Source organism: Entelurus aequoreus, linkage group LG13 (assembly GCF_033978785.1).
Source record: "Entelurus aequoreus isolate RoL-2023_Sb linkage group LG13, RoL_Eaeq_v1.1, whole genome shotgun sequence".
Lineage (NCBI taxonomy): Eukaryota > Metazoa > Chordata > Actinopteri > Syngnathiformes > Syngnathidae > Entelurus > Entelurus aequoreus.
The window spans coordinates 13,882,171-13,907,334 of record NC_084743.1 but is presented as its reverse complement, the minus strand read 5'-3'; the positions used below and the strand labels follow the sequence as shown (position 1 = coordinate 13,907,334).

General features: G+C 35.6%; 1 protein-coding gene across 8 annotated transcripts in view; it reads right to left on the bottom strand.

Annotated features, from left to right (window-relative positions):
* The window catches only part of stxbp5l (syntaxin binding protein 5L), a 516,749-nt gene that overhangs the window by 201,759 nt on the left and 289,826 nt on the right, over positions 1-25,164 (bottom strand). For all 8 annotated transcript variants that reach the window (XM_062067482.1, XM_062067484.1, XM_062067485.1 and 5 more), the window contains 2 exons: positions 11,573-11,654; positions 758-858 (listed from right to left, as the gene is read on the bottom strand). In XM_062067482.1, coding sequence (XP_061923466.1) covers positions 758-858; positions 11,573-11,654 — 183 coding nt within the window. The remainder of the gene's footprint in view (positions 1-757; positions 859-11,572; positions 11,655-25,164) is intronic.

Below are 25,164 nucleotides of genomic sequence, written 5' to 3'. Positions count from 1 at the left end.
ACAAAAAAAAAAACAGGTCCCCTAAAGCAGTGGTCCCCAACCTTTTTGTAGCTGGGGACCAGTCAACGCTTGAAAATTTGTCCCACGGACCGGGGGCGGGGGGTGGATTTTTTGATTTTTTGATTTATTTTTTCCCCCCCCCCCATAAAGAAATACAATCATGTGTGCTTACGGACTGTATCCCTGCAGACTGTATTGATCTATATTGGTATATAATTTATTTATTGTGTTTTTTATGTTGATTTAAAAAAATAAAAAAATAAAAAAAAAATAAAAAAAGGTTTTATTTTTTTTATTTTTTTTTATTTCTTGCACGGCCCGGTACCAATCGGTCCCGGTGGTTGGGGACCACTGCCCTAAAGGGAAACCTTTTTAAATGATTCTGAGGATCATGTCTAATTTAATTCGAACTTTTTTTTTTTTTTTTTTAAATGGTCCTCAGTAGTCACGTACAAATGTGTGTGAATTATGCAAAGTGATTTAAATTGGGTCCCCGTGAACCATATGAACTCTTTCCCCCCCGGGGTCCCCAGTAAGAATGATCAGCACATTACTTCATCAATCCAGAGATTTAAAGACGTGTATGCCTCCACAACCTGTAGAAAGGCTGGTCCCCACAAGTGATGATCAACAACTTGGTCCCCATTCCAAATGATAACCAGTGTGTGTGTGTGTGTGTGTGTGTGTGTGTGTGTGTGTGTGTGTGTGTGTGTGTGTGTGTGTGTGTGTGTGTGTGTGTGTGTGTGCGAGCGCTCACCTCTCTCTGTTGAACTTGAGTGAATGCAGGATAGCCGGTCGCCTCTGACGAAGATTCCATAAGTGTAAGGTATCATCAGCGCAGGCTGTGACTAGCGCCCCCTATAGGCAACAATTAGACAAAACACAAACTTCAGTGAACAGTCAGAATACGATAAATGTTCAAATGTTAATATTTCTTTCTTTAATTAGGTTAGTTTGATCAGGGCATTGTGGAAGGATGCAGATATGTTTAAGAGTTGTTTCTTTTTACATAGACATGTTTAGAGTAGCTAGTACTTTTCCTTTGTTCCTTCTGCCAGTTTCTTCAGACATTTCGGATGCCTGGTTAGTGTCTTCGCCTTTGGAATGTGAAATACAACACCCACTCTTCCCTTATCAGTGTTGCGAGGGGGAGAGATGGGGGTTTTCTTTGTGTGAAAAGAGTTGGTTTCTCCCTTGGAATGCCAGATCAACTGGAGTTAAATTGGTTAAGATGAACTCCTAAATCTTTAGTAAAACTTGAAAATATTCCAATTCTGTCTTGATGGTCCTTCTTACTCAGCATATATGTCATCGAAAGAACTTGGGATTGACCAGTGATTTAGATTCCCTGGGAGGAAGAGCTGGTCGACGCAACAGCATCCATTAAAACAGGTTGGGTTTTTTTAACCGTTTTTGACCTCGGGGCCCAACTTTTCCACTCAAATATTAATAACATTACTCTTGATTTGAATTGTATTCAATAATTATATGCAACCTACTTACATGTGAACAAAATAAACCTCCTCAAATGATCTGAAACCATGTGTTAATCCCAAAGGTTATATATTTGACACATAAACACTCCTAAATCTTTAGTAAAACTTGAAAATATTCCAATTCTGTCTTGATGGTCCTTCTTACTCAGCATATATGTCATCGAAAGAATTTGGGATTGACCAGTAATTTAGATTCCCTGGGAGGAAGAACTGGTCGACGCAACAGCATCCATTAAAACAGTTTTTTGTTTTATTACCGTTTTAGACCTCAGGGCCCAACTTTTCCACTCAAATATGAATAATATTACTCTTGATTTGAATTGTATTCAATAATTATATGTAACCTACTTACATTTTAACAAAATAAACCTCGTCAAATGATCTGAAACCATGTGTTAATCCCAAAGGTTATATATTTGACACATAAACACTCCTAAATCTTTAGTAAAACTTGAAAATATTCCAATTCTGTCTTGATGGTCCTTCTTACTCAGCATATGTCATCAAAAGAACTTGGGATTGACCAGTAATTTAGATTCCCTGGGAGGAAGAACTGGTCGACACAACAGCATCCATTAAAACATTTTTTTTTTATTTTTTTTTATTTTTTTTTACCGTTTTAAACCTCAGGGCCCAACTTTTCCACTCAAATATTAATAATATTACTCTTGATTTGAATTGTGTTCAATAATTATATGTAACCTACTTACATTTTAACAAAATAAACCTCGTCAAATGATCTGAAACCATGTGTTAATCCCAAAGGTTATATATTTGACACATAAACCTGAGGCTTAGGTCAGGCTGATTAGAAAAATAAGTACTAACCAAATATACTTCTGCACAAAAAGGGGCTCATCAATAACTGATGAAAATGTTTTTTTACATAAAATTATGGAGTGCTAAAATAAACTAATGATGAATGATGGTAAATATGTTAACTAAACAGTCAATACAATTAAAGTAGTATTAAAAAAAACAACTTCAAAACTTTAGTCATATTTTCTGCGCTTAAGAAACTTCTCTATGGTTCCAGACTGTTTGTTTGTTTTACACCAGGGGTGTCAAACTCATTTTAGCTCAAAGCTATTAAAATCATGGCATTAAAACAAAACAAATAAAGATAACTTCAGATTGTTTTTCTTTGCCTTCCTTTGGCCAAAAATAGAACAAACACATTCTGAAAATATTACAATAAAAATATAGAAAAAAATACCAGCAGCGGTAAAGTTTAGATCCATAAAGGAAAGAAGAACGGGAATGAATGTTTATAACTGAATACATTTACATATGCATACAAATGTGTTTTCTTTTGTATTATTATTTTTTTATGAATTAAATAACGTTCATGACAACATTTTTCCAAAAAACAATATACAATGTGAGATACAACAGGATAATGCATACATTTATCTTTGTTTTCAAAAAAGTGGAACCCCAAAAATTTACCGTGGGACCCCATTTTTATGACTTGACGGGACCCCCATTTTGAAAATTCCTAGCGCCAACACTGACGGAGTATTGGTGCATGGAAAACAGCAGCAGGTGGCCGTTGCCTGCGGGCCGGTGTGAATACTAATCAAATATCATCTCAGGGGGCCATGGATCATGACTTTGACACTTAGGTTAGATTTTCATCACTGCCACAAGTGGTGGAAAGGTGTATTACAACTGAGTACTGCTGAGAAACGGATATTTTTTGGTGGCCCTCGAGAAGGCGCTCGGGGCCCATTATGGTTAAAAAAAACCTGCATTAAAACACAGGGGGGAAAATACATGCAATATAAAAACATAACAATTATTACAAATGTCAGGTTCAAACACCGAACTATCTATTAAACAGGACAAGAAGCAAGGAATCAAACAGAGACATAATTGTACGTGGACCTGCACCCTCGTACAGTGTCGCCCCCAAGCTCTGAGGAAAAAGTTCCAGGGCTTCCCCATTTATTTTAGCATTCCCTGATTACATAGCTGAAACTGCATCTGAGGGGAGGGGAAACATTATCCAGCAGCCCAGCAGTGGGTCATAAACAGTCAAAACATAATGTGCTTGGATCAGTGTCGGGTTTGCCCCTTCTCTGCACATTGGTGAGATTACAGAGACGTAAGTGGTAAGGACGGAATATAAAAAAGGTCATACTCTGCATTTTCCTTTTACAAGCAAGACACTGAATATGAAGAGCAGTTATGCCCTGCTAAGAACAACCGAGTTGAACAGTTATTTAACGAGGCTAATATTATAAACAATCATTAGGAGAGCAAAGTGACAAATCCCTCGAGAGGAACGGAAGCCGCTCGACCCTCATTCATGGCGGTACACGTCGTAATTACAACCAAATTCCCACGACAAACTCGTTAGAAGGCTCTGCAGATTAGAGCCCAGGGAAGAATTAGCTTTAGATTAGAAACGTAATCTTGGCATTAAAAGTGTAAAGCTGCTTTGTCTGTTGTTAACGTCCGGGTGTGTGTTATTGACACACACGCAACACAACACCAAACCATCTGCACAAATATGTGAGGAGAAACTGAATATTCATGTTTTCTGGAGAGACTAACAGGTTTTCCTTTTGTCAGTGCAATGTGAACGCTGACACACCAGACCCGTTGTTATGTCCTGTTTCTTTAGCTTCAGACTGCCGGTTCGTATTTGGCCAGCAACTACTGATGAATAAGGAAACGGAAATAAACAACTCACCAAGAAACAATGTGTCTTTTTATTGTAGCAACATGGTCGTTAACGTTCTGTTGAGCAACCGAAAAGTTTGTATAGTAGAGCAGAGTTCCCAATAAAAAAGCAATGTAAACATGAATACTGGGTTCTCGTCTCAAGAAAAGAATATTTTTTATCCAAACAACACAACAAAAACAGCACACAATCACACAAAAGTCATGTTGGTGCTCACCAAAACGTTAACAACCATGTTGCTACAGTAAAAATACCCATTGTTTCTCAACAATAATCAATAGAATGTATAGCAGAATCGTAATTTACGAACTTAATTGGTTCTTGAATATGCTTCGTAAACCGAAAAGTTTGTATAGTGAAGCAGAGTTCTCAATAAAAGAATATGTAAACATCAATACTGGGTTGTAGCCTCAGGAAAAGCCTCTTTTGTATCCAAACAACACAACAAAAACAGCACACAAAAACACAAAACAAATTAAAAAAATTTTAAAAAAATACAAAACATTTTTAAAAAAAATAAAAAATAATTTAAAAAAATAATAATAATAATAAAATAAAATAAAAAAAATAAAAAATAAAAAAATAAAAAAAATAAATAAATAAAAAATAAATATATATAGATAGATATACAAACTTAATTGGTTCTTGAATATGCTTCGTAAACTGAAAAGTTTGTATAGTGAAGCAGAGTTCCCAATAACAAAAGCAATGTAAAGATGAATACTGGGTTCTAGCCTCGAGAAAAGTCTCTTTTTTATCCAAACAACACACACAAATACACAAAAGTCCTGTTGGTGCTCACCAAAACGTTAACAACCATGTTGCTACAGTAAAAAGACACATTGTTTCTCAACAATAATCAATAGAATGTACAGCGGAATCGTAATTTACGAACTTAATTGGTTCTTGAATATGCTTCGTAAACCGAAAAGTTTGTATAGTGAAGCAGAGTTCACAATAAAAGAATATGTAACAAGAATACTGGGTTCTAGCCTCAAGAAAAGTCTCTTTTGTATCCAAACAACACAACAAAAACAGCACACAAAAACAAAACAAAAATAAATAAAAATAAAAATAACAATACAAATTAAAAAAAAAAAAAAAAATAAATAAAAAAAAAAAATAAAAAAAAAAAAATAAAATAAAATTAAAAAAAAAAATAAATAAATAAAAAAATAAAAAAATAAAAAATAAATATATATAGATAGATATACAAACTTAATTGGTTCTTGAATATGCTTCGTAAACCGAAAAGTTTGTATAGTGAAACAGAGTTCCCAATAACAAAAGCAACGTAAAGATGAATACTGGGTTCTAGCCTCGAGAAAAGTCTCTTTTTTATCCAAACAACACACACAAATACACAAAAGTCCTGTTGGTGCTCACCAAAACGTTAACAACCATGTTGCTACAGTAAAAATACTCATTGTTTCTCAACAATAATCAATAGAATGTACAGCGGAATCGTAATTTACAAACTTAATTGGTTCTTGAATATGTTTCGTAAACCGAAAAGTTTGTATAGTGAGGCAGAGTTCACAATAAAAAGGCTATGTAAACATGAATACTGGGTTCTAGCCACAAGAAAAGTCTCTTTTTTATCCAAACAACACAACAAAAACAGCACACAAACACACAAGTCCTGTTGGTGCTCACCAAAACGTTAACAACCATGTTGCTACAATAAAAATACACATTGTTTCTCAACAATAATCAATAGAATGTACAGCAGTATCGTAATTTACGAACTTAATTGGTTCTTGAATATGCTTCGTAAACCGAAAAGTTTGTATAGTGAAGCTGAGTTCTCAATAAAAGAATATGTAAACATCAATACTGGGTTCTAGCCTCAGGAAAAGTCTCTTTTGTATCCAAACAACACAACAAAAACAGCACACAAAAACAAACAAAAAAAAATAAAAAAATTACAAAAAAAAATTAAAAAAAATAAAAATAAATTTTTTTAAATTTAAAAATAAAAAATAAAAAAAATAAAAAAATAAATAAAAAATAAAAAAATAAAATAAAAAAATAAAAATAAATATATATAGATAGATTTAACTGTTGAATAAAAATAAAATAATAATAAAATATGACTTATTTTTTAACACTTATGAATAGGGCACTTCCGGGTCTCCGGTAGCAAACTTGAGGGGAGACCCTGGTTAAAAAAATAATAAAAATCTAAATATTGTGTTGGTTTTGAAAATGAAAAATATCCAAATGACTCCCACGTGCTTTAATTTTTTTTTACTGTGCGGCCCTCAGTGGGAAAAAGTTTGGACACTCTGTAGGGTGCACTTGAATCCTTTCATTTTCTCAAAAATCGACAATGCGACAATGGTGTACTGTTAAGTGTGGCCAGTAGATGGCAGTCACACATAAGAGATACGTGTGGACTGCAGTTTGACTGACGCCTGTTCAATAAACTGTCTGAAAATGTGAACCCTTTGTATTGATCATTGAAAAATGTGGAAATGGTGGAGGTTTGAAAAATGGCCAATTCATTCTGAACGGGAATGTCTGCGCACGCGGTTTGATTTATCAAGACTAACACTCACATGGGATTGCATTGTGCTTATCTAAACCACAACAAATGTCGATTAGAATCTGGTTATGACACCTTTTAAAAGTTATGTACCATTTTTTGGTGCATGTGAGATGTAAAGTACCGTGACATAAACACACATTTGAAGTTTATCTTGCAAGACTCAGATTACAGCTACAGTCGTGGTGAAAAAGAGAGTAAATATAATATGCTTGTACGATAAGAAATAGGACTCTTTGTATCCGTGTTCCGCTGAGAACCAAACCTCGGAGAGCCACCTCTTCCACTTTCAGATGTATAATTCATGATGTCAAATAATACATTCAGAGGAGGCAAGCAAACAAAATAATTAGTCTATTAATATCAACACAGTGTCTGATAATAATAGCAATTCTCAAACGGATTTCCTCGCCGACGAGAAAAAGGCGGTTGTTGGATTCGTCGTCGAATGATTGACAACCTGCAGAGATGTTGGTATGACCACATCACAACAATTCTCAAATCCCTTCACTGGCTTCCTGTTCCACTCAGGATTGAATACAAAGTCTCCCTACTAACCCACCAGTGCCTCCATGGAAATGCCCCCCTCTACCTCCAAGAACTACTCACCCCCCAAATCCTCCACACGACACCTCCGCCCCGGACAGGCTAACCTCCCTCCAACCTCCGAGGACAAAGCTACGAACAATGGGAGACCGGGCTTTCTGCTCCGCCGCTCACAGTCTGTGGAACGCTCTCTCTGACCACCTGAGGGCACCACAGACTGTGGATGTTTTTAAAAAAGGCTTAAAAAACTTTTTTTTTTTTAAATAATAATTTTTTTTAGATTTATGCGTGCTAGTTCTGGCTATTAGGCTGTTCTAGTTTTAATTTGTATTTATTTTATTATCTTTTTTTTTTTTTTTTTTAATACACTGTAGCACTTTGAGGTTGTTTGCTCAATGTAAAGTGCTTTTTACAAATAAAATATATTGTTATTATTATTAAAATGCGTCCGTTCACTCTTTTGGGGCGGTATAGCTCGGTTGGTAGAGTGGCCGTGCTCCGCCGCTCCCAGTCTGTGGAACGCTCTCCCTGACCACCTGAGGGCACCACAGACTGTGGATGTTTTTTTTAAAAAAGGCTTAAAAACCCTTCTTTTAAAAAAAGAAGATTTATGCATACTACTTATAGCTATTTGGCTATATTTTTATTTTATTTTTTAATTTTATTTAAAAAAATTTTTTTTTTTTAAATTATTTTATTTATTTATTTATTTTTAATTAAATGTTTATTTTATTTTATTCTTATTTTTATTTTCTTATTTTTTTATTTAGTTTTATTTTGTATTTTGTATTTTTATTTTTTAATACACTGTAGCACTTTGAGGTTGTTTACTCAATGTAAAGTGCTTTTTACAAATAAAATCTATTATTTTATTATTATCATGAAGCTCCATGCTCTCATTATTCAAAAGCACCGGTGAAGGGGGGCCACTTTGGTGCTAATAGACGGAGTCCATGCATCAAGGCCGAAGTCACGAGGCAACGTGGAGACGGCAACCCATTAGTCCACATTCAGAATGCATGACATCTGCCACTGATGGTGGGACGACTTAAATTAGTCACCAATGACCAGAAAAGTGACCTGTTTCTAGTTCTGACCATATTTTGAAGATGTTTTTCTTTTTTTATATGGCTGCTTATACACTACATTAGGGTTGTACGGTATACCGGTACGAGTGTAGTACTAATGAATCAAAAACGGTACTATACTGTGTTCGAAAAAGTACCGGTTCCCCATTTTTTTTTCTTCAACGGGCATGACGGCGCGTCGTTACGTCTGCTGGTTTTACGAGCAGAGGAGCATGTTCGGCAGCGCACAATCACGGAGTACTTACGAGCAGACAGTGTGTGGACAGAAAAGTGAATTATATTTATATAGCTCTTTACAGATTGAAACCCAATATCTAAGTTACATTTAAACCAGTCTGGGCGGCACTGGGAGCAGGTGGGTAACGTGTCTTGCCCAAGGACACAACGGCAGTGACGAGGATGGCGCAAGCGGGGATCGAACCTGGAACCTTCAAGTTGATGGCCACTCTACCAACCGAACTATACCGGCCCAAAAGGGCGAATGGACTCATTTTGATAATAATAACAATAGATTTTATATGTAAAAAGCAGTTTACATTGAGCAAACAACCTCAAAGTGCTACAGTGTATACATTTCTTTTTAAAGATAATAAAATAAATAAAAACTAGAACAGCCTAATAGCCAGAACTAGCACACATGTATATATATAAAAAAAGGCTTTTTAAAAAGAAGGGTTTTTAAGCCTTTTTTTAAAAGCATCCACAGTCTGTGGTGCCCTCAGGTGGTCAGGGAGAGCGTTCCACAGACTACTATACCGCCCTAAAAGGGTGAACAGACGCATTTTAATAACAGTAATAATAGATTTTATTTGTAAAAAGCACTTTACATTGAGCAAACAACCTCAAAGTGCTAGGGTGTATTAAAAATAATAATAATAATAATAAAATTAAAAAAAAAAAAAAACTAGAACAGCTTAATAGCCAAAACTAGCACGCATACATGTAAAAAAAAAAGGCTTTTTTAAAAAACATCCACAGTCTGTGGTGCCCTCAGGTGGTCAGGGAGAGCGTTCCACAGACTGTGAGCGGCGGAGCACCGCCACTCTACCAACCGAACTATACCGCCTCAAAAGGGTGAACGGATGCATTTTAATAATAATAACAATAGATTGTATGTGTAAAAAGCACTTTACATTGAGCAAACAACCTCAAAGTGCTACAGTGTATTAAAAAAAGATAATAAAATATATAAAAATAAAAACTAGAACAGCTTATAGCCAGAACTAACACGCATAAATCTAAAAAAAAGGCTTTTTTTTTAAAAAAAGAAGGGTTTTTAAACCTATTTTAAAAGTTTCCAGAGTCTGTGGTGCCCTCAGGTGGTCAGGGAGAGCGTTCCACAGACTGGGAGTGGCGGAGCACGGCCACTCTACCAACCGAGCTATACCGCCCCAAAAGAGTGAACGGATGCATTTTAATAATAATAACAATAGATTTTATGTGTAAAAAGCACTTTACATTGAGCAAACAACCTCAAAGGGCTACAGTGTATTAAAAAAAGATAATCAAATATATAAAAATAAAAACTAGAACAGCTTATAGCCAGAACTAGCACGCATAAATCTAAAAATAGGCTTTTTTTTTTTTTTTAAAGTAGGGTTTTTAAGCCTATTTTAAAAGCATCCACAGTCTGTGGTGCCCTCAGGTGGTCAGGGAGAACGTTCCACAGACTGGGAGCGGCGGAGCACGGCCACTCTACCAACCGAAATATACCGCCCCAAAAGGGTGAACGGACGCATTTTAATAATAATAACAATAGATTTTATTTGTATAAAGCACTTTACATTGAGCAAACAACCTCAAAGTGCTACAGTGTATTAAAAAAATATATATATATAATCAAATAAATAAAAATAAAAACTAGAACAGCCTAATAGCCAGAACTAGCACGCATAATCCATCCATCCATCCATCCATTTTCTACCGCTTATTCCCTTCGGGGTCGCGGGGGGCGCTGGAGCCTATCTCAGCTACAATCGGGCGGAAGGCGGGGTACACCATGGACAAGTCGCCACCTCATAGCACGCATAAATCTAAATAAAATGAATTTTTTAAAAAGAAGGGTCGTTATGCCTTTTTTAAAAGCATCCACAGTCTGTGGTGCCCTCAGGTGGTCAGGGAGAGCGTTCCACAGACTGCTATACCACCCCAAAAGGGTGAACGGGCGCACTTTAATAATAATAACAATAGATTTTATTTGTAAAAAGCACTTTACATTGACCAAACAACCTCAAAGTGCTACGGTGTATTAAAAAAAATAGACAGATAATAAAATAAATAAAAATAAAAACTAGAACAGCTTATAGCCAGAACTAGCATGCATAAATCTAAAAAAAGGCTTTTTTTTTTTTTTTAAAAAGAAGGGTTTTTAAGCCTTTTTTAGAAGCATCCACAGTCTGTGGTGCCCTCAGGTGGTCAGGGAGAGCGTTCCACAGACTGGGAGCGGCGGAGCACGGCCACTCTACCAACCGAGCTGTACTGCCCCAAAAGGGTGAACGGACGCATTTGAATAATAATAACAATAGATTTTATTTGTATAAAGCATTTTACATTGAGCAAATAACCTCGAAGTGCTACAGTGTATTAAAAAAAAAAAAAAAAAAAAAAAAAAGCATTTACAGTCTGTGGTGCCCTCAGGTGGTCAGGGAGAGCGTTCTACAGAATGGGAGCGGCGAAGCATAAAGCCCGGTCTCCCATTGTTCGTAGCTTCGTACTGAATTTGCATTAAATTTGGTTGTTTTAGCTAATAATCATGCTGCAAGACCTAGCATGGTGCATTCAATGTTTATTCCCATTAATTCCCCTTAATTCCCATGGAAAGTTTCCAACTTTGAATGTTCCCGGAATTCTGCAACCCTAGTTCTGAGTGACTGGGAAGACTAACAGATGTATACCATAACTTGTAGGTTGACGTTTAAGACCAACACAGAGTCTCTCCTCCAGGATAGAGCTATCACTTGTGCATTCCGAATAAATACATTGCCTCTTCTCGTGAGAGAGTTAACCCAGTCCACATGCCAAAGTCCAACTAAGGCTCCTTCATTTATTATGGACTCTGTCCATAATAAATTGACTGTCGTCAATCTTTTTGGAAGGAAACTGAGGAACCTTGACAAGTGTCTGCTGGTGGTAAAGCTTTCCAGTCTTCCCAGTTGGCACCAAAAAAAAATCAGGGTAATCCGAACATAACGAAATGTCGACTTACCTCGTTGATCAGGAACTGAAGTTGAAGAACAGCAGCGCCGCTCTCATGCTGACAGAAGCAGTCCACACCGGGTCGTCCCAGTCTGATGACGTCACAGAGTCAAGGTTGTACAGACAAGTGCATCGGCCTGGAATACTCAGATAAATTAACCAACCCCACCACATGAGTCGGTCACACGCAGGATTCTCACAAGAATGAGGCAAATACTAATCCGGTAGTTTTCTCCTGCGCTGTATACTTTTAGTGTGGGACAAGTGCGTCCGTCTCCGATATTGTCCACACCTGTCTCCATCCAAACACAGCGGTGCGCTCTTAAACACACGGCGGGAAGCGAGGGGAAAATGACGTTGAACCAAGCGCTCCAATCCGATTACGCCGAGGGGAAATCTCCCGAGCAAAGTCCGTGTCGTTAGTCCGCCAAGCCAAACGACGCTATTGCGCATGCGCCTCACAGATGCCACCTGATGGTTGTTTGAGCACACTGCAGCTAATCCTGGATACATTAACCAACCCCACAACCTTAATGAGTCGGTCACATGCAGGGTTCTCACAGGAATGAGGCAAATACTAACCCGGTAGGTCTTTTTTAAGAGATTGTGTCGACAACACAAAATGTTGAAAGAGCCATAGTGGACCAAAAAAAAATTTTTATAAATACAAATCTGGAGCTGCAAAAAATTAAAAGCCTTATATAAGTGTTATAGTGAAGGCAACACATGATGTAAGTGTCTATATTAGCCTACTATCAAATTTGCTTTAAAAGTCTTATATAAGTGTTATAATGAAGGCAACACATGATGTAAGTGTCTATATTAGCCTACTATCAAAATAACCTTTAAAGTCTTATATAAGTGTTATAATGAAGGCAACACATGATGTAAGTGTCTATATTAGCTATATTAGCCTACTATCAAAATTACTTTAAAAGTCTTATCAACAACACCCGGACAACACATGATGTAAGTGACTATATTAGCTATATTAGCCTACTATCAAAATGACTTTAAAAGTCTTATATAAGTGTTATAATGAAGGCAACACATGATGTAAGTGTCTATATTAGCTATATTAGCCTACTATCAAAATGACTTTAAAAGACTTACATAAGTGTTATAATGAAGACAACACATGATGTAAGTGTCTATATTAGCTATATTAGCCTACTATCAAAATGACTTTAAAAGTCTTATATAAGTGTTATAATGAAGGCAACACATGATGTAAGTGTCTATATTAGCCTACTATCAAAATGACTTTAAAAGTCTTATATAAGTGTTATAATGAAGACAACACATGATGTAAGTGTCTATATTAGCTATATTAGCCTACTATCAAAATGACTTTAAAAGTCGTCTATAAGTGTTATAAAGAAGACAACATGTGATGTAAGTGTCTATATTAGCTATATTAGCCTACTATCAAAATGACTTTAAAACCCTTATATAAGTGTTATAATGAAGGCAACACATGATGTAAGTGTCTATATTAGCTATATTAGCCTACTATCAAAATGACTTTAAAAGTCTTACATAAGTGTTATAATGAAGGCAACACATGATGTAAGTGTCTATATTAGCTATATTAGCCTACTATCAAAATGACTTTAAAAGTCTTACATAAGTGTTATAATGAAGACAACACATGATGTAAGTGTCTATATTAGCTATATTAGCCTACTATCAAAATGACTTTAAAAGTCTTATATAAGTGTTATAATGAAGGCAACACATTATGTAAGTGTCTATATTAGCCTACTATCAAAATGACTTTAAAAGTCTTATATAAGTGTTATAATGAAGGCAACACATGATGTAAGTGTCTATATTAGCTATATTAGCCTACTATCAAAATGACTTTAAAAGTCTTATATAAGTGTTATAATGAAGGCAACACATGATGTAAGTGTCTATATTAGCTATACTAGCCTACTATCAAAATGACTTTAAAAGTCTTATATAAGTGTTATAATGAAGGCAACACATGATGTAAGTGTCTATATTAGCTATATTAGCCTACTATCAAAATGACTTTAAAAGTCTTATATAAGTGTTATAATGAAGGCAACACATGATGTAAGTGTCTATATTAGCTATATTAGCCTACTATCAAAATGACTTTAAAAGTCTTTTATAAGTGTTATAATGAAGGCAACACATGATGTGTCTATATTAGCTATATTAGCCTACTATCAAAATGACTTTAAAAGTCTTTTATAAGTGTTATAATGAAGGCAACACATGACGTAAGTGTCTATATTAGCTATATTAGCCTACTATCAAAATGACTTTAAAAGTCTTTTATAAGTGTTATAATGAAGGCAACACATGACGTAAGTGTCTATATTAGCTATATTAGCCTACTATCAAAATGACTTTAAAAGTATTATATAAGTGTTATAATGAAGGCAACACATGACGTAAGTGTCTATATTAGCTATATTAGCCTACTATCAAAATGACTTTAAAAGTCTTTTATAAGTGTTATAATGAAGGCAACACATGATGTAAGTGTCTATATTAGCTATATTAGCCTACTATCAAAATGACTTTAAAAGTCTTATATAAGTGTTATAATGAAGGCAACACATGATGTAAGTGTCTATATTAGCTATATTAGCCTACTATCAAAATGACTTTAAAAGTCTTCTATAAGTGTTATAATGAAGGCAACACATGATGTAAGTGTCTATATTAGCTATATTAGCCTACTATCAAAATGACTTTAAAAGTCTTATATAAGTGTTATAATGAAGGCAACACATGATGTAAGTGTCTATATTAGCTATATTAGCCTACTATCAAAATGACTTTAAAAGTCTTTTATAAGTGTTATAATGAAGGCAACACATGATGTGTCTATATTAGCTATATTAGCCTACTATCAAAATGACTTTAAAAGTCTTTTATAAGTGTTATAATGAAGGCAACACATGACGTAAGTGTCTATATTAGCTATATTAGCCTACTATCAAAATGACTTTAAAAGTCTTTTATAAGTGTTATAATGAAGGCAACACATGACGTAAGTGTCTATATTAGCTATATTAGCCTACTATCAAAATGACTTTAAAAGTCTTATATAAGTGTTATAATGAAGGCAACACATGACGTAAGTGTCTATATTAGCTATATTAGCCTACTATCAAAATGACTTTAAAAGTCTTTTATAAGTGTTATAATGAAGGCAACACATGATGTAAGTGTCTATATTAGCTATATTAGCCTACTATCAAAATGACTTTAAAAGTCTTATATAAGTGTTATAATGAAGGCAACACATGATGTAAGTGTCTATATTAGCTATATTAGCCTACTATCAAAATGACTTTAAAAGTCTTATATAAGTGTTATAATGAAGGCAACACATGATGTAAGTGTCTATATTAGCTATATTAGCCTACTATCAAAATGACTATGTGTCGCAGGCTGATGTAAATCTTTGTTGACAGAAATGTTGAAATGTATTATTTATTCCACACATTTTTACAACATTAGAAACTATTAGTAAAACTGAGGCTTCTCCGAGGGTGAGCTAACTCCTGGTAATGACTGTCTTAGAACGACAAAGGTAATAGATGTGTGTGTCCAAGTTAAAGGAAACGGCAGGCTGTTTTCTTCTAATGTATTTATTACAATCTTTGCAAGATGGGTAACGTTTGCTGTGGTCTGGAACAACATTTTTCAAAAGCAGTATCGTACCTATGTTTTAAGTCCTCAGCACCGCGATACTTTCTTAGTACCAGTAGGTCATACAACACTAACACAAACACACGCATATTTGAAATGTGGACTCGTCAGACCACAGAACACTTTTCCACTTTGCATCAGTCCATCTTAGATGAGCTCGGGCCCAGCGAAGCCGACGGCGTTTCTGGGTGTTGTTGATAAACGCTTTTCACCTTGCATAGGAGAGTTTTAACTTGCACTTACAGATGTAGCGACCAACTGTGGTTGCTGACGGTGGGTTTCTGAAGTGTTCCTGAGCCCATGTGGTGATATCCTTTACACACCGATGTGGCTTGTTGATGCAGTACAGCCTGAGGGATGGAAGGTCACGGGCTTAGCTGCTTACGTGCAGTGATTTCTCCAGATTCTCTGAACCCTTTGATGATATTACGGAGCGTAGATGGTGAAATCCCTAAATTCCTTGCAATAGCTGGTTGAGAAAGGTTGTTCTTAAACTGTTCAACAATTTGCTCACGCGTTTGTCGACAAAGTGGTGACCCTCGCCCCCGTCCTTGTTTGTGAATGACTGAGCATTTCATGGAATCTACTTGTATACCAAATCATGGCACCCACCTGTTCCCAATTAGTCACATATTCTTCTGTTGTTTGGATACTTTCATTAGTTTTGGATGATACCACACATGTGGGTATCGATCCGATACCAAGTAGTTACAGATCATACATTGGTCATCATTGAACTATTTCCCGAGTTTAAAAACATATTATAAATAAATAAAAAAACTTTTAAAAAAATATTTTGGGATGATAAAAAATATCGATGTAATAATTGTAGTATCGATTAGATACACTCTTGTACTTGGTATCATTACAGTGGATAATGCTGTATAATAGACTGTATTTATATATTTTACATGTGAATAATGCTGTATAACAGACTGTATTTATATTATTCACATGTGAATAATGCTGAATGACTATGAGCATTACTTTTATACCCAATCATGGCACCCACCTGTTCCCAATTAGTCACTTATTCTTCTGTTGTTTGGATACTTTCATTAGTTTTGGATGATACCACACATGTGGGTATCGATCCGATACCAAGTAGTTACAGATCATACATTGGTCATCATTTAACTATTTCCCGAGTTTAAAAACATATTATAAATAAATAAAAAAACTTAAAAAAAAAAATGTTGGGATGATAAAAAATATCGATGTAATAATTGTAGTATCGATTAGATACACTCTTGTACTTGGTATCATTACAGTGGATAATGCTGTATAATAGACTGTATTTATATTATCCACATGAGAATAATGCTGAATGACTATGAGCATTACTTTTATACCCAATCATGGCACCCACCTGTTCCCAATTAGTCACTTATTCTTCTGTTGTTTGGATACTTTCATTAGTTTTGGATGATACCACACATGTGGGTATCGATCCGATACCAAGTAGTTACAGATCATACATTGGTCATCATTTAACTATTTCCCGAGTTTAAAAACATATTATAAATAAATAAAAAAACTTAAAAAAAAAAATGTTGGGATGATAAAAAATATCGATGTAATAATTGTAGTATCGATTAGATACACTCTTGTACTTGGTATCATTACAGTGGATAATGCTGTATAATAGACTGTATTTATATTATCCACATGTGAATAATGCTGAATGACTATGAGCATTACTTTTATACCCAATCATGGCACCCACCTGTTCCCAATTAGTCACTTATTCTTCTGTTGTTTGGATACTTTCATTAGTTTTGGATGATACCACACATGTGGGTATCGATCCGATGCCAAGTAGTTACAGATCATACATTGGTCATCATTTAACTATTTCCCGAGTTTAAAAACATATTATAAATAAATAAAAAAACTTTAAAAAAAACATTTTGGGATGATAAAAAATATCGATGTAATAATTGTAGTATCGATTAGATACACTCTTGTACTTGGTATCATTACAGTGGATAATGCTGTATAATAGACTGTATTTATATTATCCACATGTGAATAATGCTGAATGACTATGAGCATTACTTTTATACCCAATCATGGCACCCACCTGTTCCCAATTAGTCACTTATTCTTCTGTTGTTTGGATACTTTCATTAGTTTTGGATGATACCACACATGTGGGTATCGATCCGATGCCAAGTAGTTACAGATCATACATTGGTCATCATTTAACTATTTCCCGAGTTTAAAAACATATTATAAATAAATAAAAAAAAACTTTAAAAAAAATTTTTGGGATGATAAAAAATATCGATGTAATAATTGTAGTATCGATTAGATACACTCTTGTACTTGGTATCATTACAGTGGATAATGCTGTATAATAGACTGTATTTATATTATCCACATGTGAATAATGCTGAATGACTATGAGCATTACTTTTATACCCAATCATGGCACCCACCTGTTCCCAATTAGTCACTTATTCTTCTGTTGTTTGGATACTTTCATTAGTTTTGGATGATACCACACATGTGGGTATCGATCCGATACCAAGTAGTTACAGATCATACATTGGTCATCATTGAACTATTTCCTGAGTTTAAAAACATATTATAAATAAATAAAAAAACTTTAAAAAATATATTTTGGGATGATAAAAAATATCGATGTAATAATTGTAGTATCGATTAGATACACTCTTGTACTTGGTATCATTACAGTGGATAATGCTGTATAATCGACTGTATTTATATTATCCACATGTGAATAATGCTGAATGACTATGAGCATTACTTTTATACCCAATCATGGCACCCACCTGTTCCCAATTAGTCACTTATTCTTCTGTTGTTTGGATACTTTCATTAGTTTTGGATGATACCACACATGTGGGTATCGATCCGATACCAAGTAGTTACAGATCATACATTGGTCATCATTTAACTATTTCCCGAGTTTAAAAACATATTATAAATAAATAAAAAAACTTTAAAAAAAATATTTTGGGATGATAAAAAATATCGATGTAATAATTGTAGTATCGATTAGATACACTCTTGTACTTGGTATCATTACAGTGGATAATGCTGTATAATAGACTGTATTTCTATTTTTTACAAGTGAATAATGCTGTATAATAGACTGTATTTATATTTTTTACATGTGAATAATACTGTATAATAGACTGTATTTATATTTTTTACATGTGAATAATGCTGTATAATAGACTGTATTTATATTATTCACATGTGAATAATGCTGTATAATAGACTGTATTTATATTTTTTACCTGTGAATAATGCTGTATAATAGACTGTATTTATATTATTCACATGAGAATAATGCTGAATGACAATGAGCATTACTTTTATACCCAATCATGACACCCACCTGTTCCCAATTAGTCACTTATTCTTCTGTTGTTTGGATACTTTCATTAGTTTTGAATGATACCACACATGTGGGTATCGATCCGATACCAAGTAGTTACAGATCATACATTGGTCATCATTGAACTATTTCCTGAGTTTAAAAACATATTATAAATAAATAAAAAAAACTTTAAAAAAAATATTTTGGGATGATAAAAAATATCGATGTAATAATTGTAGTATCGATTAGATACACTCTTGTACTTGGTATCATTACAGTGGATAATGCTGTATAATAGACTGTATTTATATTATCCACATGTGAATAATAATGAATGACTATGAGCATTACTTTTATACCCAATCATGGCACCCACCTGTTCCCACTTAGTCACTTATTCTTCTGTTGTTTGGATACTTTCATTAGTTTTGGATGATACCACACATGTGGGTATCGATCCGATACCAAGTAGTTACAGATCATACATTGGTCATCATTTAACTATTTCCCGAGTTTAAAAACATATTATAAATAAATAAATAAACTTAAAAAAAAATATTTTGGGATGATACAAAATATCGATGTAATAATTGTAGTATCGATTAGATACACTCTTGTACTTGGTATCATTACAGTGGATAGTGCTGTATAATAGACTGTATTTATATTTTTTACATGTGAATAATGCTGTATAATAGACTGTATTTATATTATTCACATGTGAATAATGCTGTATAATAGACTGTATTTATATTATCCACATGTGAATAATGCTGAATGACTATGAGCATTACTTTTATACCCAATCATGGCACCCACCTGTTCCCAATTTGCCTGTTCACCTGTGGGATGTTCCAAATAAGTCAAATAAATCATCGTATTTCGTTTATATTTACATGTAACACAATTCCCCAACTCATATGGAAACGGGGTTTGTACTAACTGGACCCCAAACATCGCAACATAAAACCGACATCTCATCCTAGTTCTGTTACAGGACTGGGTCAACACGTTTTGTTGCCGAAATACCAGGACAAGAAATGCGACTCCAAAACAGTTACACAATCACCTCGCCCCGAGCTGTTTGCATGATGTGGTGGGCAGCGCTCGTGCCAAGTGAGGTGGAGAGAAATGTGAGTTTGGAGGAAGAAGGGGAAGGCAAAGCATGCACCACAGGGAGGGATGGAGCTACTTTTCATACTCGGAACACAGGGGGTGCCACTTTCTTTGGTGTTGTTTTTTTTCCCGAGCTCGTCACTAATCACAACCCTCGGGTGATGCAGGTTTGAATATTTGTGCATGTTCTCCTCGTGCTGGCTTTCTTGGAGCGCAGGAACACTTAATCCCGAACGGATTTATGTAAGGCTAATTAGTGTCGCTAAAGCACCGGAGTCAAACGCGAGGCCCGGGGGCCAGATCTGGCACGCCGCCTCATTTTATACGGCCCGCCGACGCCTGGAAATATGCGTCAATAAAGTACCTTGTATTTTCTCACCAAATGTTTTTGTTTCCTGCGTTTTGACAGAAAAAATACCGTATTTTGCGGTCTATAAGGTGCACTTAAAATCTTTTTTTTGGTCTTAAAACTCGACAGTGCGCCTTATAACCCGGTGCACCTAGTGTACGGAATTATTCTGGTGGTGCTTACTGCATACTTGCCAACCTTGAGACCTCCAATATCGGGTCGGGGGGGTTGGGGTTGGGGCGTGGCTAAGGGCGTGGTTAAGAGGAGAGTATATTTACAGCTAGAATTCACCAAATCAAGTATTTCATATATATATATGTATATATATATATATATATATATATATATATATATATATATATATATATATATATATATATATATATATATATATATATATATATATATATATATATGTATGAAATACTTGACTTTCAGTGAATTCTAGCTATATATATATTTTTATTTTATTTTTTATTTTATTATACATATAAATAAAAGACATACTTGAATTTCAGTGTTCTGCAGGCTATTCAGTAGGTGGCAGTGTTGTCCTGTTTAAGAGTGTCAGGGGGGGGGCGTGGCTAAGGGCGTGGTTAAGAGGAGAGTATATTTACAGCTAGAATTCACCAAATGAAGTATTTCATATATATATATACATATATATATATGTATATATATATATATATATATATATATATGTATGAAATACTTGACTTTCAGTGAATTCTAGCTATATATATATTTTTATTTTATTTTTTATTTTATTATACATATAAATAAAAGACATACTTGAATTTCAGTGTTCTGCAGGCTATCCAGTAGGTGGCAGTGTTGTCCTGTTTAAGAGTGTCGGGGGGGAGGGGGGGGGGTGTTTGGGGCGGCGGGGGGGGCGTGTTTGGGGCGGGGGGCGTGGTTGGGGCGTGGCTAAGGGCGTGGTTAAGAGGAGAGTATATTAACAGCTAGAATTCACCAAATCAAGTATTTCATATATATATATATATATATATATATATATATATATATATATATATATATGAAATACTTGACTTTTAGTGAATTCTAGCTATATATACATTTTTATTTTATTTTTTATTTTATTATACATATAAATAAAAGACATACTTGAATTTCAGTGTTCTGCAGGCTATCCAGTAGGTGGCAGTGTTGTCCTGTTTAAGAGTGTCACAACATTGCCGTTTACGGCAGACGAACTGCTTTACGGTAGACTAAACGTGACTGCTGTTGTTGTGTGTTGTTACCGCGCTGGGAAGACGTTAATGAAACTGCCTAACAATAAACCCACATAAGAAACCAAGAACTCTCTCTCCTTGTTGTGCACTCTACTCTCTAAAAGCCGTAGATGTTATGACGTCATTGGGCAGGCAAGCTGCTGGGAAAGCGGACGTGAGAACAGGCTGTCCCCACTCCGGTCCGCATTGAGCTGGAGGGGGCGTGGCCTCCAGCTCCGGCTGAATACCGGGAGTTTGTCCGGAGAAAATCTCTGCCGGGAGGTTGTCGGGAGAGGCGCTGAATACCGGGATTCTCCCGCTAAAAACGGGAGGGTTGGCAAGTATGGCTTACTGACCTCGAAGCTATTTTATTTGTTACATGGTGTAATAATAAGTGTGACCAGTAGATGGCAGTCAAACATAAGAGATATGTGCAGACTGCACTAAATGTAATGGGTTGTACTTGTATAGCGTTTTTCTACCTTCAGGGTACTCAAAGCGCTTTGACACTATTTCCACATTCACACACACATTCACACACTGATGGCGGGAGCTGCCATGCGAGGCGCTAACCACCACCCATCAGGAGCAAGGGTGAAGTGTCTCGCTCAAGGACACAACGGACGTGACAATGTTGGTAGAATGTGGGGATTGAATCAGGAACTGTCAGGTTGCTGGCATGGCCACTCTCCCAATCGTGCCACGCCGTCCCCCACTATGACGGCAATATGACTCAAGTAAACAACGCCTTATAATCCGGTGCGCCTTATATATGAAAATAGGTCGCCAATAGTCCATTCATCGGCAGTGCGCCTTATAATCCGGTGTGCCCTATGGTACACGTACCATACGTACCGCATGATATTGTATACCTTTCAAACCGTAATAGTGTCCAATATGGCAACAAATATTATATGATCATATTTCCAAACAATTTTTTTTTGTCAAATTGTCCACTGTAAAAATGACAATAGGTTTTACGGTAAAAATGTACAGTGGTTTTTTTACAGCATTTTACTGGAAAATGAAAAAACTACCATAGTTTTTTTAGGGCAAAATTCTGTCGACTGAAATCTACGGTTTTTGTTTTTACAGTGTATTACTGTAAAGGTAAAAAACAACATTTTTTTTTTTTTTTTTTAGGCAAAATTCTTTGTTTTTACGATGTGTTACTGTAAATGGAAAAACTGTACCACATTTTTTTCACGGTAAAAAACTGGCAGTTCAGTTTCCAGAATTAAAAAAAAAACACAGCTGAGATAGGCTCCAGCACCACCCCCCGCGACCTCAAAAGGGACAAGCGGTAGGAAATGGATGGATGAATGGGTATTGTTTTTCCATTTACAGTACTAGGTTGTAAAAACCCAATGGAAATTTTACAGTAAAATTTGCGGCAACTTTTCTCCATAAAAACACAGTGGTATTGTTTTTACATTAAACGTAATATATTGTAAAAAATAAATAAATAAAAACAATTAAAAAAAACTTACAGTAAAATTAGGGTGATTTAGTTACCATTTTTTCACCGTAAAATCTGCAGATTTTTTTTACAGTGTACGTAAAAAAACAACATAATAATCACATTCATATAATATACAGAAAGGTACTATACTGCCTTTGAAAAATACAGTTTGTGTGACTTGCTGTGCACAATATGTTTATATATTGTTACATATATTATTATTGTATCATACATTAGCAATGTGTCTAATATAATAAATGCTTTATTCTAGTTTTACATTAAAAAATGATTGCTTACTGTACGATGTCTGCCCTCACTGCGATGACGACTGATAGGATGTTTATATCTTCCCGGTTACATGAAGAATTCATCTTGATCGTCTTAGGTTGTTTGTATTTCTCTCCATCTCCGGGTATAAATTGAATGTCACAGATGAACAACTTCTAGATTCAGGGCTAATATCCAGAGGAGAGGCATGATTTATAATCTAGAATAAGTTTGACGAGCTGGGGCACGATGATACGGGAGCCGCCGACTCAGAGTAAAAGCAGCAGGGGGCTACTTACCTGTGTCTATCATTGCATTCGTAAAAAAATAGTTTGTCTGCATTAGCGCTGATAATAACAACATCGCTAATATTTATTCAATATTCAGGTCACGATATGTGTAAAGAGTAGTCTTGCCAGGTTTTGGATGGTTATTTAGAGGATTTTGGGGGCGAAATAGAGAGCCCCCATGGACTACATTGTGTTAGAATAATCATGTATATATATTATCACACAACTTTAGTATGCTTAAAGTCCGTTGCTATAGTTATTAGCTACTGTGCTCAAGTTAGACTTCTTGTCTGAGGGGTGGCCTCAGCCGCAGATGTTATCTTTCTTTTAGCCCGCTAACAGCCAAAGACTTCAAGGACCTCAACGAAGATATGACGACAGCACGCAGACGAAGCAGAGACAAGGCGAAATCACAAGGCCCCCAGCACATTCCGTCACGTATTGTGCGTACTGGACCTGCTTTGCATGGTATGTGTGACCACTCCTTTTAGAGTGGTGTTGACTGTGGAACTCCTGAATAAATAGAGGGACGCGGGAGCTGTACCTTAGAGCGTAGGGCGAGACTGTGACTAAGTGTGCAGCTCCATGCGTTCTCCTCATGAGCTAAATTGAGGATCATTGCTTCTGGTCTGATTAATAGACGTCATCAGTGTTTGAACCTGACACATTGTTAGCGATGTTTTTGAAAATTTAATTTTTTTTTTATTTTTTTTTATTTATTTTTTTTTCCATTAAGAAAAACAATCATGTGTGCTTATGGACTGTATCCCTGCAGACTGTATTGCTCTATATTGATATATAATGTATATCTTGTGTTTTTTATGTTGATTTAATAAAAAAATAAAAAAATAAAAAACATATTTTTTTTTTTTTTTTTTAATTTCTTGTGCGGCCCGGTACCAATCGGCGGCCCGGTGGTTGGGGACCACTGGTTTAACGGATACAACGCAAACACAACCAAAGTCAACCTGTTTTTTTCCACTCTGCAGGTACTTTAAAGCGTCAATACAGAAAGGAAACGTGCCTCGTCATTGGAGGAGTTGTCTATCTGCCGAGCTGCGGGGGACTTGCGTGGGCAGGACACAGAGTAGCTAAATAGGCTTCACTGCACAATGTAGGAGGTTACATTAGCTAACCGCTTATTACGCATTAATAACAAGTGCTTATTACATCCCAACAAAAGTGTAGACACAACATGTTAAAACAGAAAGCAAATTTGAACAGTAAATGAACACGTAGATTAACCCTGTAACACCCCTTGTTGTAAAATTACAACGTTACCTTTAACCGTCGTAAAAAAACAATCCGTTATATATATTATTATTTTTTACCACGTTTACATAGTCATTGGGTCCTATTGTTCAGTCTCACAAGGCTATTGGATTGTACACAGGGCCGGCCCGTGGCATAGGCCGTATAGGCAAATGCTAAGGGCGCCGTCCATCAGGGGGCGCCACGCCAGTGCCACAAATGTTGAAGAAAAAAAAAAAAAAGAAAAAAATTGGTACTATTATTTCTAAATACAAAAAATAATCCCACGTTAATTAAAATGCAAAGTAAAGCCTATTTAATAGAAATATTATTTGTTACAACATTACGCCCCCCCCTCCCCCCGCACGGTGCGCCACCTCCCTTCCCGTATCATGACTTTGTTTGGACGTCACCACATCAAAAAATCAACACAAGATGTCAAAACGCCCAAAACTGTCAGGTGCCCAGGGAATAGAAAAGAAGAGGAGAAACGAGAAAAAGACAGAGATAGCAGGTATGTAACGTTAGCCTACATGAAATTATTTGTCTGTTACAGAATGTGATAGTAACCTGGCTTTTTAGCATTA